This window comes from Sabethes cyaneus, chromosome 2, assembly GCF_943734655.1.
Source record: "Sabethes cyaneus chromosome 2, idSabCyanKW18_F2, whole genome shotgun sequence".
Lineage (NCBI taxonomy): Eukaryota > Metazoa > Arthropoda > Insecta > Diptera > Culicidae > Sabethes > Sabethes cyaneus.
The window spans coordinates 134,709,541-134,727,946 of record NC_071354.1 but is presented as its reverse complement, the minus strand read 5'-3'; the positions used below and the strand labels follow the sequence as shown (position 1 = coordinate 134,727,946).

General features: G+C 40.4%; 1 protein-coding gene across 1 annotated transcript; it reads left to right on the top strand.

Annotated features, from left to right (window-relative positions):
* The first annotated feature begins 927 nt into the window (after positions 1 to 927).
* Positions 928 to 17,422, top strand: LOC128738295 (CTD small phosphatase-like protein 2). The gene is made up of 6 exons (XM_053833328.1): positions 928 to 1,042; positions 14,262 to 15,709; positions 15,786 to 16,177; positions 16,249 to 16,368; positions 16,431 to 16,533; positions 16,599 to 17,422. Exons 2-6 carry the CDS (start codon positions 14,267 to 14,269, stop codon positions 16,662 to 16,664), a joined length of 2,124 nt encoding a protein of 707 aa, XP_053689303.1. The 5' UTR covers positions 928 to 1,042; positions 14,262 to 14,266; the 3' UTR covers positions 16,665 to 17,422.
* Positions 17,423 to 18,406: the final 984 nt, after the last annotated feature.

Below are 18,406 nucleotides of genomic sequence, written 5' to 3'. Positions count from 1 at the left end.
TACTGCAGGTTGCTGTTTATCAGCCTTTTGACTGCATAACTGTTGTAAATTGGCATCCATAATTCGATTTAAAATCTTCTTGTCGGTAACTAGCTGCAAATAAGCATTGCCAGCACTATAAGAGGGCTAGCAGTAAAGTAGCCGCATATTTTGCCAAAATAGCATTTAAGTAGCATTTAAGGCAACTTAAATGCTTATTGGCTTGCACTTAAATTGCATTGGAAATGCTTATTGGTTACCTGGGTTGTTTCATAACGAGGTTGTCTTATATCGAGGTATCCCTGTAGCTATGTGATGCTAAAACCTTGGCTAAAATCAGACTAAAATTAGCAAAATTTAACAATTTACACATTCGACTCGGTTGTCAGCTTGAGCCCATCTATGAAGCTGTCAGCTTGGGCCCGCTCTATGCTGGCTACGTTTTTTTTGTACAGGTTGGTATTGGAAGTTTCATTCCCGTGGTTTTTTCGGTGTGTGACTGAAGTAATCAGAAAAAATCAGATGCACTGAGAAAACTTTTCGTATAGTTTCTATATGTGTTTCACACATAGATTTTTTCCATGTGCCCAGTAAATGAACTTTATTTGCCAAACAGTTACCATTTATGTGTTTTTAAAATTTACCTTTAAAATCTGCACATACTATTCATATGCATATAATTTTCATGTGTACTTCCGGACGGATTGTGTTTATATGTGGCACATAATAATCATAAGGATTTTCATATGGAAATTTTCCATTAGTTATGTGCGGATTGTTTTGAGTGTGTAATGCGTTGCGGTACGTTGTAATCATTGCTGTGGGAAACCCCTTGGTTTATTTGTTGTAAAGGCAGTTGGCAACGCTGCGTACAGCCAACAGTGTTCGTTCGTGTTGATTTTTTGCTGTTGATGTCAAAAGCGTAGCCATTTTAGAAAATCAAAACAGTGAAAATTTCGGTATATCAGGGCACCGTGCAGCAGAAGAAATATTTTGTGCGTTAGTTGGTCGTAGGAACAGAAAAAAAATGTTTTAGTCGAATGGGAATTGTCCACATTATTTGGTAAGTGAATAGCAATGAGTTAAACCGCTACTCAGATATAACATTTATCACTTCTCCCAAAATATTTCGCGGATTTTTCTGCCGAGAAATTTCAAGCTCGGTTTACAGGTGCACCATAGAGAGAGCTTCACAAAGGTTGACTCATACGGCAACAGAAACTTCGATCAAACCTTTTCTAATCGCGTAGCTTTCTCAGCTTCTATAAAATTTGCGCAATTTTTTTTGTTTATTGTTTATGGGTGCGTTGAATAAGCGTGATGCGAAAAGTGTTTGAAAATATTGTCGATTGTTTTGTTGTGGTATATTAATACTTGCATTCAGATTATGATTCGAATTCTTTTGGAACTTATGGTGTGTAATTTTTCCGGTATCATTTTTGTATATTTGAGTGCAATTTTTTGCATATTTGATAAAACAATAAAAATTATTTGAGATATGATAACATACTTTAATTTTATCCTCTAGATCAGTGGCTCCCAACCTTTTTTGGTTAAGCGGAATTCCGTATACTATTGTGTATACACCGTGTACGCTGTGAGCTAAATTTTTGGTGAACCCACACTTGCAAAGTCCTGCTCGGAAACGAACCCCATTGTTTTCGTCCCTGAAAAATTCAATTTATGCTTGGATTCTGTAATTAGCATAATTCAATATATGCTTGGATTTGGGACATCCGTCAAACTATTATTGGGCGAATGCTTTTCTAAACAACTTCAATGATAAGTAAAAATAAAGTTTGTATCGGATATTACATTTACATTACTGTAGAAATAATTTAATCCATAAATAATACATGTGTTATGTGATTTCCGTCGGCATTTGCCATCGGATTCTATCGTGAAGCAGATTTTTTTCCTTTTTCCGTACTTGTAAATCGAGCACCCTGCTTATCTTAGAAGAAACAATACATGCAAAAATAAATTGGTCTAAATTGAAATTAAACATGAAGTGTAAGTGTTTTGATAAATGGAGATATTTATACACCAATAGAATCAAATGGTCAAAAAGCAAAGCCATGGATATAAACGCCCTTGAGAACTTGATCCTTTTTTATCGACAGACTTCGCAGCCGATCATTACACAGTACAGGACGATTGCAACGATGCTGCTGAGCATCGTACCGCGAGAGCGAGAGAGAGAGAGAGAGAGGTTATTGCTCTGTGGACCTTTTTGAATGTGATGTAACAGGTCATCTCAGTATTCTAAAAACAATTAGTATTAATGCTCTTGTTATCTATAATGTGAACCGGATGGCAAAAGAATACAATTCTAATCGAATTTCGTGTATTTGAACCTAGGCGTTATACTTGGGATAATCGTGGTCCCGATCTTCACTCAGGCTCTATTGTTTTCTAGACAGATGGTTTTAGAATAGACAATAAACGCAGTTCGATTGCAACACTGAGCGCGTACGGATCACCACAAGCTCCGTATACGTACGATATTTTGTTATCGGGCGCAATAAAAAACTCGTTCTATTGTTCTTCAGTTTTTTTGTTCATTTGTGACTCGGGACTGAGCCACCGACTAAGTGAAAAATCCACAGCACGTGTTTTAACACTAGATATACTAGCATTTAAAATATACCTATTTATACCAAGACCAGTAAAAATAACTGGTGGATAAGAAACTGGTGGTGAACGACTGAATAATGTGCAACACAGACCCCATACTAGTCCTTAGCCTCTTATCCAGCAACTTCTATCCCCACCTCCTCGTGGTAGGGTAACTAACCTGCTTTGGACCCCATCAGCAGCTATACATAATTTGGACTCTTCCTTTTAATTTTGCTGTAAGTGTCGGAATTATGTACAGCTACAGATGGGGTCCAAAATAGGATGATTACCCTACCAGCCGGAATACAAGCAACCCTAGCGGAGATGTGGTAACCAACCCTGGTGGAAACTAAGGTCGTATACCGACAGGCAAGGAGGCACTGTCTTGTCTCGGTAGTATAGGATGGCAGCCCCATCATGAGACTCGGTAGCATAGCCCTAGTAAGGCAAGCTTTTTATATCTAAAATCACAGACAAACAGACATAACTCTTGGAAGAAAAATCAGCTAACTGGCACATTTATCTCATTTGCTTTGCGTTGACGAGAGCTAACATCAGGCGGGCTCAGGAGTCGTGGGCCCCACTGACAGCTGAAGAGCTAACTTGTGTGAAGAGTGGCGAATATATGATTTCTCGTTTACGCTAACGCTAACATGTTGGCATCGAAAACATGGCTGCCTACTAGCTACTTGAGAAAAATCAACAAAAATTATCGTACCTCACATTTAGCCTGAACACTAGCACCATCTATGATCGACATTCCCAAATATCAAATAGCAACATGGGTATCCCTCGAAGTAGCAAGTATTTTCTTATGGGGAATTCCCCTTCTTTCGCCGAAAAGCGCCACTTTGACCTAAACGGAGACATTCCCAACTAAGAACAAGTTTGAAATGACGGTTTAATCGGTACGAAGAATGGAAAACGAGTGTTACGTCTGTTTGTCTGTGCTAAAATATTACGACAGATCAAGAAAATTCAACTCGGAACATTTAGCATGGACAAAGGCGATGAAACAAGGATTTGGAATGGATGCTTCCTACCTGGAGCTGTAAATCACTAAATTTCGTGGGTGGCGTCAGGATGTTGTTCTTCAGTTAAAACCGCAAAAGTTGGGCATGGTGGCACTACAGGCTATCTGTTACAAAGGCGGGAAGGTTTGGGGGTTCCAGGGCGGCAACGCGAGAGGATGTGTGTGTTGAGTTTCAACTTCATCATCATAAACGTGCACTGGCTACACGAAGGTAGACCCGACGACGAGAAAAAAGCGTTCGATGTCTCGCCATGGGATATCATCGTCATTGGGGACATGAACGCTCAGACCGACAGGGAAGCAATGTATAGTGATAACGGCCAGCGATGCATCAACTTTGCAGCTTCTCGAGGTCTGGGGATCAGAAAAAACATTCTTTCCCCGCATAGATCTACAAAACCACCAGGAGATACCCTGACCAACTAACATTGAACCTAATCGACCATATTCTCATTGAAGGCCGGGTTTTCTCGAACATCACCAACATACGTTCCCTACGGGGTACGGATATCGACTCAGATCATTACCTAGTAGCAGTACACGTGCGCTCAAAATTATCGACGGTATATACCTTGCGATAAAGCCACCCTCCTCGGTTAAACATTCGGTAATTAGACAATCCGCAAGGTGCTGAGAACTACGCGCGTACTACACGCCTTCCTCTGTGGCCAGATGCTTCGTCCCTCGAAGGTTAATGGATCAGGATACGTTCGGCCATCAGTGAGGCCGCAAAACGCCAGAAGGAGAGCTAGCACCACTATTTCAGGCTAGTGAGATGCGCAAGTTGTATGAGAAGGTGAACCGATTTCGCGATTTCGCACAAACCGAGGCCTGACCGCCTGAGGCCTGTGTTTGGTGAATGGAGGCAGTTCTTTGATAGGGATTTCAATTGCGATATAGCAAAATTCAACGTAGGAGAACCTATAGGCATTTCGACTTCCGATCTCAAAGAGGTCCGTTGAGAAATCGGTCTGCTGAAGAATAGAACCGCCGAAAAGGACCGACTCTCGACAAAACTTTATAAAAATGGCCAAGGACCATTAGGAACGGCACTTCACTGAATAATTTCATGCTCCAGACTCACCATTCTCCCGAAATGCTTTCTTCATTTTGACTGGTGCTGGTATAAATGGCAAAAGCAAAAATTATATTTGTTACTAATATATACAAAGTAACATTAAGTTCATAAAATGTATTCTCTACTTATAGCTACAAAAGTCATAACATCGTTTCTAAAAGCAAATGTTATATGTTGTAGAAATTTTATATTGAAATTTACACGACCAGTCAAAATAACTGGTCTGGTATACCTAGTGTTAAGTTTAAGAATCACTTTTATTAGTAATTAATCGCAGAAAAAAACGTGTGGGCCATAGGCCATAGGCAAACATGGATGAACCGGATCCTATACCGGGCGGGAGCGGAGCTGCACACCTAGGTGAAAAGATAGGCGGTACCCCTTCAAGACGCACTTTACCATCATGGATGGACACAGCAGATGTCCACGGTAACCTGATAGTTCTGCGGATGGAAGCAGTAAACGGAAAACTCCCCAAAAACTCATTTGTCATCCGAGCGTCCGTAGAACAGTGCGTCGGTGGACCCATCGATAGTGCTTTTCCGGAAAACGGGAGCGAGTTTTACATACTAAAGGTGTGTACCAGACGATTTACCAGACGAGAAGGAGAAAAAAGGGTCAATATGCCTACGATGACTGTAACAATAAAAGGCGCCGCTATTCCCAATCACATCAACTTCGGTTACATTCGTGACAACACTAGACCGTATTACCCAACGCCAATGGTATGCCATTACACCACACGCCATACACGAGCGAAATGCCAATCAGAATTGGTAATCTGTGGGAGCTGCTCAAAGAGTCATCTAATAGTAGACGGTGAAAATTGTACGAATGCAGACTTCTGCAGCAGGTATACCAACGGAACGCATTCTATTAAAAGCAGAAACTGTCTAGTATACGTCAAAGAAAAGAACATACAACAACTCAAGGTGTATCGAGGAATTTCATATCCTGCTGCCAAACGGGCATACGAGACCGAAAACGGACAAAGGAGTTATGCAAAAATAATCAACGCTGGGAATGTTAAGGTGCTGGCAGAATTGTCAGGAAAAATTGAGGCACTGACTAAGCAGCTTCTAGAACGAGAGGAGAAACTCACAAATCTGAAGAAAGGAAATACAATAAGCAACAGATTACAAACAGTAGCAAACTGTGGAACCATCGAGGACCTAATCAAGCAGGTTAAAAACTCAAAGACTGAGGCTGGAAGGAAGGACTATGAAAACGCCGTGCTACGCGAGCTTGTCAGAAGATACGGAAACCAGAGAAACATGCAACAGACCGCTACTCCAATGAATGATGAATGTACACTAACAAACTCACCAAAACTATTGTAAAACCAAGCGGTATAAACGGAATAAACCAAAAAAAATCCATCCTTGTCCTTGCTCCTGCTCCCATTCCCAACCCCAGAATACTCTCTCAACCCTTAAAGTAAATCTCAATGGCCACGAAAATCTTAGAAACAAATGATATATCTAAGAAACCACCAACGGTTAGACAATTAGAAAGGTTGCGTGTCAGGAGAGAGATCAACTCAGCACCTCACACCAGGTAAGAGAATCACATTGACTTAACAAGACCCACTAATGCATTCATTAATACGGCAGTCTACGACAGTTAAGCCAGTCCCGAATACGCTCATCTCGTTTTCCCGAGTACATCCCATACTAATGGGCACCCCTTAGTACAACCGTCTAAAACGATAACGATGACTGCTAGCCCCAGCTCAACTAACGCAATAAAATCTGCACGACAAACCATCATTCCGGACTCCAAAAGTCAGAAATAAGCCATTCAATGGAATATTAACGGATTCCACTATAACGTCATGACCTAGAGATGCTGGTCCAAGATCATCTCCTAACATACCTTATTCTCCAGGAGATACATCGAACAACGGTGGAACAGTTAAACCGATCTCTCACTGGTAAATACAAATGGATCCTTAAACATGCAGGAAATATCTACCACTCTGTCGCCATCGGAATTCTTCGCCCGATCCCGTGGGTGGCTATACCAATCGACACAAGTCTTTCGATTGTTGCCGTTAGAGTGGACTACCCAATTCCGCTCTCAATAGCAAACATATACTTGCCACAAAACAAGATTCCGGATCTTCATAACCAACTAGTCCGCATTATAAACGCAATACCGGAACCCAGAACCATCCTCGGAGATTTCGACGGCCTTCATCCGGCCTGGGACAGTCTATTAGCTAATGCTCGAGGCACATTCGTCGCCGAATCGGCCGAGGAAACCGATCTTGTTATTCTCAGTGATGGTTCTCCAACCTACTTTTCTGGTCAACACAACACCGCAATCGATGTGCTAGCTAGTCCTAGCATCGCCAATCGTCTACTATGGAGCTTTGACAGTGACTTCACGGGGAGTGACCACAACCCCATTATATTATCTCTGCAGAATTGCCCACCGGACACATCACGACGACCCAGATGGATTTACGAAAAAGCCGATTGGGAAAGCTTCGCTACTTGCATCTCAGACAAACTTGCCAAAAACTGTCCTAGCAACATCACCGATCTAACTGAACTGGTACACCATGCAGCAAATTCCTCAATCCCCAAAACCAGCCAAAAACCAGGACGTAAAGCAACTCGTTGGTGGAGCGACGAAATCAAGCGGTTAGTTAAAGCCAGGAGAAAAGCAAACGCCTTCCTAGTTCCAACCCGGAAAAACAACAAGCATTTGCTGCTTATCAAAAATTACGAAACGAATGTCGTCAAGCTATCCGCGACGCTAAGCGAGATAGTTGGGTGAAATTTCTGGATAGTATTAACGACAGTCAATCCGCATCAGAACTCTGGAAAAAAGTTAACAGTCTAAGTGGGAAAAGAAAGCAATATGGTCCTGCTATCAGACAACAGGGTGTGGTTACCAGACTCCTGTACTATAGCGTACACTCTTGGTAACTGCTTCGCCTTTCTGTAGGAATATACGAAATATTCACCTGCTTTTACCAGTCGCAACGGCCATCCAAGCACGGAACTGACCGCCATGCATATTCCCGAAGACGACAACCAGCATTTCATCAACAAGCCATTTCTTCCTGCAGAACTAGACCTGGCACTCTCCCGTGAGAAAGGAAAATCAGAAGGAGTCGATGATGTTGGTTACCCACTGTGGAAGCATCTTCCCTTCGAAGGAAAACGTTTACTTCAACTGCTCAACAACGAATGGACAAACAGAACACTCCCTGGTGCTTGGAAACACAGTCTAGTAATACCTATCCCTAAACGCGAATCATCTTATTTGCTCCCAGAAGATTTCCGACCCATCTCAATAACCTGCTGCAGCAGTAAGCTTTTAGAAAGAATGATGAACCGGCGATTAGTTCACTGGTTAGAAAATAACGATTTCCTGGACCACAGACAACCTGCTTTTCGCCCTGCCTACGGGACCGGCACATACTTCGCTACTCTCGCACAGGCCCTTAAAGAGAGTGGATAATAGACAAGTCGAGATAGCAGCACTGGACCTCGCCAAGGCCTACAATAGAGCTTGGACACCTGGAGTAATTTGCCAGCTGACTGAATGGAGACTATCTGGAAACATCGTACACTTCCTGAGGAACTTTCTCAAAGACAGAACATTCCAAGTCTGCATCGGAACCTATCGTTCATGTACCTTCTGGGAGGAAACAGGCGTCCCACAAGGATCAGTTATCGCTGTTACCATCTTCCTAATTGCCATGAATGGCGTGTTTACGAACCTGCCTAATGAAATCTATATCTTTGTGTACGCCGATGACATTGTCTTGATTGCCTCTGGAAAAACCAACAAGGCACTAAGACGAAAAATTTAGGCAGCGATATCTGCTGTCACCAGATGGGCTGATCGTTCCGGTTTCTCTATTTCGGCCCCTAAAAGTTCTGTAACCCACATTTGTGCACATAGCCATGCTATACTACGAACCTCGATCAATGCAAATAATAACCTGGTTCCAATTAAATCGTCTGTCTGCATCCTTGGAGTACACCTGGACCGACGATTGTCTTTTGGAACACCTGAAGGAAGTCAAGCGAAATTGCAAGACAAGACTGAATCTTCTCCGTACAATAGCTCGTAGACACCACCACAGCAATCGTAAAACTCTACTTCATATAACTAGCGCAATTATAAACATTCGTCTGCTCTACGGCATTGAGCTACTATGCACTATCAGAATGTACCAAAATCCATTGTTTCTATACTAGCACCAGTCTACAATCAGGCCATCAGAACCGCTTCCGGACTCCATCCATCAACCCCGGTGAACGCAGAAAGTGGTACACTGCCTTTTGATCATCTTGTAACGGCAACTATCTGCAAGAGTTATTGGTTTCGCTGAAAAAACACACCTGTCAGTGGCAGGATCCTCCTTCTTGATGAGATGGACATGCTACTACGAGAAAAGACTAACCAAACGCTCCCCCCGGTAGCCGTGCTCTACTGGACCGGAGCGAGGAGTTGGAACGCCCCAAAATTGAATCTGGTACAACCCATCAAACACAGATTTCGCGCAGGAGACAACACCTCCGCACTCCGACAATCGGTCCTTGAGACACTGCATACCAAGTATTCGATCTACACTAAACGTTATTCGGACGGCTCCAAGGCAAATGACAAGGTCGGTTTCGGTGTCTTTGGAGAAGGGATATGCCCTGACAATATAGCTATAATAAAACGGGGAAATATCACAACAGATCAAACAAATGGTCGCAGTGATAAAAATACCCAACATGGAAAAAAATTCTAAAAAACTGCAAAATTGCGTTTTCTGTGTGCCTTAGTTATTTAACTTAGTTTAAGTCATTTTACTATTTCTCATTTATTTTTAATCTACGTCATTTTACTTAGACTATGCGTTGTTTTCATTCAAATTTTCAAGCAAGATCAATCTAAATAGTGTTACTACAGATACACTTACCTGGTGCAATGTCCGTTAGGATTTTACCTGTGTCATGTTACACCAACATACTCGGTCGAAGGTCGTTTCTCTCGAGTTTATACAATGTCCCGTACGTCCTAGATCTTGTTTCACTTAGTCTAAGCACCTAGCTTGCTGAGTAACATTATTTTCACGTTTATGTTTATAGCTTTGTTGGTATAGTATAAAAGTAGTATCCACGAAACGCACTTCGGTTCTTGCGTTGCACGCCGTCAATTTATCGATACAAAATTGCACTGTGGGGTGTGAGTGTTAAAAATCTTCGGTGAAAGTCACTGTCGGTCATTGGGCAGAAAAAATTAGTTCGTTGCAAGAATACTGTTCCCTGGGCCCTCAATGATATGAATAAAAGCTCATTTAGATGAAGCGATTAGCCGGAATATTTCGGAACCAGCTTTTCAAAAAGGCGTAAAAGGCCAAGAGAATGCTCCTTCAGCGTTAATTTGACAGTTAACCCATAGAGATTGCTGACATTTACCGCACGCACGCACCGCATGCTTGCATTTGCAATTTTTTTCCCTGCGAAAATTGTTTCCCGATGTACACAAACACTAATACAGTCGCACATCAGCAATCCCTATAAGAAAACTCAGAAAAAACGCTGACGGACGCGTTAACTTAACTTAACAAACTTAACTCATACCTTACGTGATTCAGGTTGGTCACTACATCCCTCATACAGTCTTCGTGCATCTCAAGTGCACAACTGTTAAAGAAGCTGAGGATAGATAGTTATTGGTGTTCATGTAGCGGTTAGTAAGTTGCGTAAACGGTGTATTACGTATTTATACTGCCCCTACTCGCGTAACAGTTCCGTCGGCATAGAAACTCGGACTGGCCGCTACAAATAGCGGCAGTATATTCATGGAATACGTCGTATACGCAACTTAGGAAGCGTTACGTGAATACCCCTAGTATTTATTGAAGACTAGCTGACCCGACAAACTTCGTATTGCCACAAATTAACCTGTGTTGTACATAAATCATGAATCTCGGATGATCTTTGTCACTTCTCGAGTTTTGCAAGCCCCCCAGTGGGCGGCGCTTCCGACGGCGGGTCACCGGCAACACTCTAACTATCATAAAATAAATTCAAGACTCAAAAATCTCCTACATGCTAAATTTGGTTCCATTTGCTTGATTAGTACTCAAATTATAAGGAAATTTGTATTTCATTTGTAAGGGAGCCCACCCTCTTAAAAGGGAAAGGGGTCGTAATACACCACAGAAAAAAAATTCTGCCATCTAAAACTCTCACATGCCAAATTTGGTTCCATTTGCTTGATTAGTTCTAAAGTTATGAGCAAATTTGTATTTCGTTTGAATGGGAGCCCCCCCCCCCTCCTAAAAAGATAAGAAGTCCTAATTCATCATGGGAAAAATGGTTGCCTCCAAAAACACCCACATGCCAAATATGGTTCCATTTGCTTGATTAGTTCTCGAATTATGAGGAAATTTGTATTTCATTTGTGTAGAAGCCCCCCCTCTTGAAGTGTGGAAGGATCCTAATTCACCGTAGAAAATATTTTTGCCTCCAAAAACCTCCACATGCCGAATTTGGTTCTATTTGCTTGATTAGTTCTCGAGTTATGGGGAAATTTGTATTTCATTTGTATTGGAGCCTCCCTTCTAATGTGGGAAGAGGTCCTAATTCATCACAGAAAAAATTCTTGCCTCCAAAAACACCTACACGCCAAATTTGGTTCCATTTGCTGGATTAGTTCTCGAGTTATGAGGAAATTTGTATTTCGTTTGTATAGGACCCCCCCTCCTAAAGTGGGGAGGGGTCCCAATTCATCATTGAAAAAAAATTGTCTCCAAAAACACACATGCCAAATTTGGTTCAATTCGCTTGATTAGTTCTCGAGTTATGAGGAAATTTGTATTTCATTTGTACAGGAGCCCCTCCTCTTAAAGTGGGGAGGGGTCCTAATTCACCATAGAAAATTTTCTTGCTCTCGAAAACCTTCACATGCCAAATTTGGTTGCATTTGCTTGATTAGTTCTCGAGTTATGAGGAAATTTGTATGGAAGTCCCCCCTCTTAAAGGGGAGAGGAGTTATAATTCCTCTTATAAAGAGGGGAAGGGTCTCAATTCACCATAGAATAAATTCTTGTCACCAAAAAAAACACCCACATGCCAAATATTGTTCTATTTGCTTGATTAGTTCTCGAGTTAGGAGGAAATTTGTATTTCATTTGTACAGGAGCCCCCCCTCTTAGAGTGGGGAGGGGTCCTAATTCACCGTAGAAAATTTTCTTGCCCTCGAAAACCTTCACATGCCAAAGTTGGTTCCATTTGCTTGATTAGTTCTCGAGTTATGAGGAAATTTGTATGGAAGCCCCCCCTCTTAAAGGGGAGAGGAGTTACAATTCCCCTTATAAAGAGGGAGGGGTCTCAATTTACCATAGAATAAATTCTTGTCACCGAAAACACCCACATGCCAAATTTGGTTCTATTTGCTTGATTAGTTCTCGAGTTATGAGGAAATTTGTATTTCATTTGTATAGGAGCCCCCCCTCCTAAAGTGGGGAGAGGTTCTTATTCATCATAGAAAACATTCTTGCCTCCAAAAACACCTACATGCCAAATTTGGTTCCATTTGCTGGATTAGCTCTCGAGTTATAAGGAAATTTGTATTTCGTTTGTATAGGAGCCCCCCCCCCCTCTTAAAGTGGGGAGGAGTCCCAATTCATCATAGAAAAAATTTTGTCTTCAAAAACACACACATGCCAAATTTGGTTCCATTTTGCTTGATTAGTTCTCGATTTATGAGGAAATTGGTATTTCATTTGTACAGGAGCCCCCCCTCTTAGAGTGAGGAGGGGTCCTAATTCAACATAGAAAATTTTCTTGCCCTCGAAAACCTTCACATGCCAAATTGGGTTCCATTTGCTTGATTAGTTCTCGAGTTATGAGGAAATTTGTATGGAAACCCCCCCTCTTAAAGGGGAGAGGAGTTACAATTCCCCTTATAAAGAGGGGAGGGGTCTCAAATTACCCTAGAATAAATTCTTGTCACCGAAAACACCCACATGCCAAATTTGGTTCTATTTGCTTGATTAGTTCTCGAGTTATGCAGAAATTTGTGTTTCATTTGTATGGGAGCCCCCCCTCTTAGTGGGGGGAGGGGTCTCTAACCATCACTAAAACCTTTCCTGGCCCCAAAAACCTCTACATGCAAATTTTCACGCCGATTGGTTCAGTAGTTTTTGATTCTATAAGGAACACAGGACAGACAGACAGACAGACAGAAATCCTTCTTTATAGGTATAGATTGAAACTTAATAGCTAAGTGAATACTGGAAGTTTGAAAAAAAAAACAGATTTTTTAATCGATCAAAAAAATATGCGTTTCAAGCATTTTTACTTCAAGTTTAAACATGAAAACCAAATCTATTTTAGCTATATAAAAATATGTATGTTATTATTTTTCATGCATGCATCTGCGAAAAGAAACAAAATTGAAAGAATTTTTTTTGGTGATTTTCGGAAATTCCATTGTCCGAAATTACGTTTTGGTTTTGTGTTAGAAGCGTTCCGTACACTCATTTATCGAGTTCTTTAGGCTGTAAAGCCCACAGACAATTGATTTTATAAAAAAATTGACTTATATCCCACAAATTAACAGATTAGTTCTCGAGATATGCAGAAATTTGTATTTCATTTGTTTGGGAACCCCTCCTCTTAGAAGAAGGAAGGGGTCTCAGTACACCATGTCAAATTTGGTTCCATTTGCTTGATTAGTTCTCGAGTTATGAGGAAATTTGTATTTCATTTGTATTGGAGTCTCCCCCTCCTAAAGAGGGGAGGAATCCTAATTCATCATAGAAAAAAATCTTGCCTTTTAAAACCCCCACATTTGATTCCATTTGCTTGATTAGTTCTCGAGTTATGAGGAAAGTTGTATTTCATTTGTAGGGCAGCCCCCCCCCCTCGCCTAAACAGGGGAGGGGTCATAATTCACCGTAGAAAAAATTCTTGCCTCCAAAAACCTCCACATTATTTCTCGAGATAAGAGAAACTTGTATTTCATTTGTATGGGAGCTCCCCCTCTTAAAGGGGGGAGGGGTCATAATTCACCCTCATGCCAAATTTGGATCCATTTACTTGATTAGTTCTCTAGTTATGTAGAAATGCGTGTTTCATTTGTATGGGTTGAGTCTTAAGATAAGAACCTTCCCTGGCCTCGAAGACCCCTGAATGCAAATTTTCACGCCGATCGGTTCACTAGTTTCCGAGTTTATAAGGAACATACGGACAGACAGAAAGACAGAAATCCATTTTTATAGGTATAGATTCGACACTTTACGAGTATTGTAAAATACTGCGTAGGGATTACGTAGTTTGCCTATCATAAAAATTTACCCCCAATTCAAACAAGGCACTGTAAAACCATAATGGGCGGTTTTTTCCCCGGCGGGCGTTCTTATCCCGTCTACTCTTACCTAATCGGCAACTCTTGTAAGGTATTTCTATTCTTGTTTTCTAATTGTGTTTCGACATGGGGGCGACTGGGACTGGGAATCTGTAATCATTCGAAGAATAAAACAAATATTTAGATTTATCAGTCATGCTTAATGTTGTATGATTTCAGTTATTATGTGGCTACGAAGCGAAACCAGGGACAGGCGTTTGCGTTCTAGCGCAACCCGAATGACTGTTACAAGTAAAAAATATGTCAAGATACAACACAAAACAAAACGTGCTCCTCCAGATGTAATTCACACTCGGCGCAGTTTCCATCTGCAAACTGGACATGTATCCGCTCGGTGTAAACCAGTTGCAACCTCAGTTGCGCTCACTTCCAGCACCACAATCGCAACACGTACTTCGACGCGCACTGCTACTATCCGGACCAGTCCAAAACGTACACTCAAAGTTAACCGGAGAGTTGTTAAGCCTACGCCAGTGTTGACTTCCGTTGGCGATGTAATTCCTGATGATTGCAAAGAAAACTGTTGGCAAGATAGCAATGATCTCACACTTTTTGATGCCTCTGTCAGCCTGAAAAATCAGTACGGAGCCACCAATCTATATTCTAAGAAAGCAACAGAAGAGATTGGATTACCAGACGATTGTCTAAATCAGTTCGGGATGATCAACTATGACTCGCTAAAATCAACAACTATTAGCGCAGGTAACACTGTCGGTCCAGCTCAGTCAGTAGATTCTCTCAAGTCAAAATGCATTACGGAATGTGATAGCACTACTGATGCTATTGACTGTGACGAAAGCTATCCATCGACATCTGGATTTGTAAATCGACGATCCAAAAATCTCCTCGAGTGCATACCTGCTCTTCCGCTTCCATCACAGGATATTATTCCAGAAGTGGATTCAACAACCGATACGATTCCTGACACAACAAATGAATTGGTATCGGTCACGAACAAGATCGTTTCTTCTTTCACACTTTCTGGGTCGTCATCATCTTCGTCATCATCTTCATCTTCATCGTCGTCGTTGTCGTCAACGTTCCAGCCAACTGGATACAGTAGTTGCTCATCCATCTCTGGTTCGGAAGAGCTAACTGCTTCTAGCAGTTATCTACCTAATGCAACAGCATCTGATTTGATCTCTATGTTTGATGACGAACATTATAAAAATACAACAGATCTTTGTCAGTATACTGAATTTCCACCATATAACACGTTGCTGACTCAAGCGTTACTTAGTTGCGGCGATGTTTCGAGCCTCAATCTGGGATGCAGTCAGGTGTTGGCAGATAATATTTCAACAGGGATGAATGATTCTGTTTTTTTATCGTCAATCAACCCAACAGCAATCGAAAATTTGAAGGCATTAACAAATTTTCCGAACATGGGCGTCGTCGATGAAGCGGGACCAAGTACGACTGGTTCGTATTTAACGGAGATAGGCACACGCACTAATGTTGCATCAAACTTCTCTGGAGTTAATGATGGAAGGTCTGAGGCAGAATCACTTATTCATAATATTGAATGTGGCCAACCAATGCCGATGTGCGGTGATGACAGTGATTCAGGAATGCAATTGGAGACCGATGAGTGCATGGAAATCGAAGTAAGTTGGGACGGAGTCATCTCTAGTGGTAAAAATAAAAAATATTTTATTAAATTGGTTATATTGTATTTCCCAGGAATCTAATGATGGTCAACACGAGCATCTCACGTGGGAAACGTTTGATCCATACGTCTTTATTAAACATTTACCTCCGTTGACATGTGAAATGCGCTCTAAATGCCCTGCGTTGCCGTTGAAAACTCGTTCCAGTCCGGAATTCAGTTTAGTACTCGATCTCGATGAAACATTGGTGCACTGCAGTTTGGAAGAACTTTCAGATGCTAGTTTTAAATTTCCGGTGCTGTTCCAGGAGCGAAAATATATGGTATTTGTACGAACAAGGCCTTTCTTTCGTGAGTTTCTCGAAAAGGTTTCACAGCTCTTTGAAGTAATTTTATTCACCGCCTCTAAGCGAGTTTACGCGGATAAGCTGCTTAATCTGCTGGATCCAGAGCGGCGGCTTATAAAGTAAGTTTTTGGGATAGCAAAATGTTAAGCATGATATTCAAAGTTCTATGGTTCTATCTAATTATTTGTAGATATCGTCTCTTTCGTGAGCATTGTGTGCTAGTCAATGGGAACTATATCAAAGATTTGACCATTCTTGGGCGAGATCTTTCCAAAACAATTATAATTGACAATTCACCACAAGCATTTGGGTACGTAAATTGAGATTTATCAATTATTTAACGTCATCTTATATTGCTAAAATCACTTTCAGTTATCAACTCGAGAACGGAATCCCGATTGAAAGTTGGTTCATGGATCAAAGTGATTCAGAATTAATGAAAATCTTACCTTTTTTAGAGAGCTTGGTTGAAATGGTAATAAAATTTTTAATAATGTATCTCAACAAACAATTAATGCTACATATATTTTTTTTTTGCAGAGACAAGACGTACGGCCTCACATACGCGAAAAATATCGACTGTTTTCATATTTACCTCCGGATTAATCATACAGTAGGAGAATTTCAATAGAAAATAATACAACTAAAACGGAATCTGTAATAGGCAAGTTAATTTTCCACTGTTCTGTTCTTTACACTATATGAAGAGTGTAAACCTATCCCGAAACTTGAACAAATCGACTAGATAAAACAAAATACATAAGCATACACAACTTAGAATGGGCACACCAAACATCAAGATTAAGCAAGCAAATTATTAAAATACATGTAGGATTTTAGCCGTCGTCATCCAGAATGACACAAAATAAATAAAATAACATCCGTACGATATAGATTAACACTACAGTATGAGTCGATAACCAGAACTGGAGCAGACTGGAATGTCATTGACCCTATTTGTAAATGTTACTGTTTTCACTTAGTTGCTGCTGCAGTGGATTTAGAATCCTATCAAAAGTAAAAACGCATTAAGGAAAAATAAGTTAACTAAAAGAGCAACGTTGGCTTAGATGGCAATACGATACACAGATTATTCGATAGAATCAGAAAATTTAAATAAAATCGTAGCGATTAGATTGGCTAAAGGACATGCTGAAAATTAATAGCAAGATACAGAAAATTACGCATTAAAGTTTTGAACCATTACCTGGTAAATATATATTATTGTTTATAATGTCCTTTACAGAATCAATAATTATTGTTATAAATAATTTGATATTATTTTTATTTATTGATGAAATGTGCATGTATCATTATTGTATATGATTATTTTTTAGATGATTAAATTATACATTGTTCTAGTGTGTATAAAAAACGCTAATATTAAACTTGAATCCAACAAAAAACTAAACGATCATTTGAGTCTTATTGTTGCTGTAATAAGTGGGGACTTCTTGTTTTATTACTTATAGTGCGGTAAACTGCCCATAAACGCATAAGCAAACGCATCGCAGTTCCATGCGATTTTTTCACCACTTTTGAGATAAGCTTGGGAATGATCTTTAAATTACTTATTTTTTCAATATTTCGAACAATGAAGTGATGTTAGTTTGCTAATTGTTAAAAAAAAATCAGTGGCGTTGTGTACAAGACACGACCACGTAGGTGACGTAGGACTACGTAAGTCTTTGTAGCGATAGAAGCATATATGAATGCATGAATAATAACACGATTATTCGTGTACACATGCTACATGCTTTGAATGTAACATTTATCAAAACAGCAACATTGCCAGGTAACCGATAAGCATTACCAATGCTATTTACATGGAAGCCAATAAGCATTTAAGTCACCTTAATTGCTAATTAAATGCTACATTAGCTAAATATACGGCTACTTTACTGCCAACCCTCTTATAATACTGACAATGCTTGTTACCAGCTGATTACCGACAAGAAGATTTTAAATAGAATTTTGCATGCCAATTTACAACAATTATTTACAACAGTCAAAAAGCTAATATACAGCAACGTGCTGTATAAAATGCCAGATATGCTAATAAGCTATAGGTTTACTGCTTATGGTAATGCTTATTGGTTACCTGGGTTGTATACGTTCAAACTTTAATAGATTTCACAGTTACTTCCCTTGAAACGGCAAACATACGCATCCATACAGAATCATCACGTTACTTGAATGAATATTCCGTCAACCCCTTTTTCATATAAGTCATCAGATTTGATTTAATTCTTGCATGTGGATACAATCGGGCTGAAAGATGGGGCTGATCGCTCACTAAAACTGTTCACTTTTAGGACATCAAATTGGACTAGGTTTGTCGCGATCCT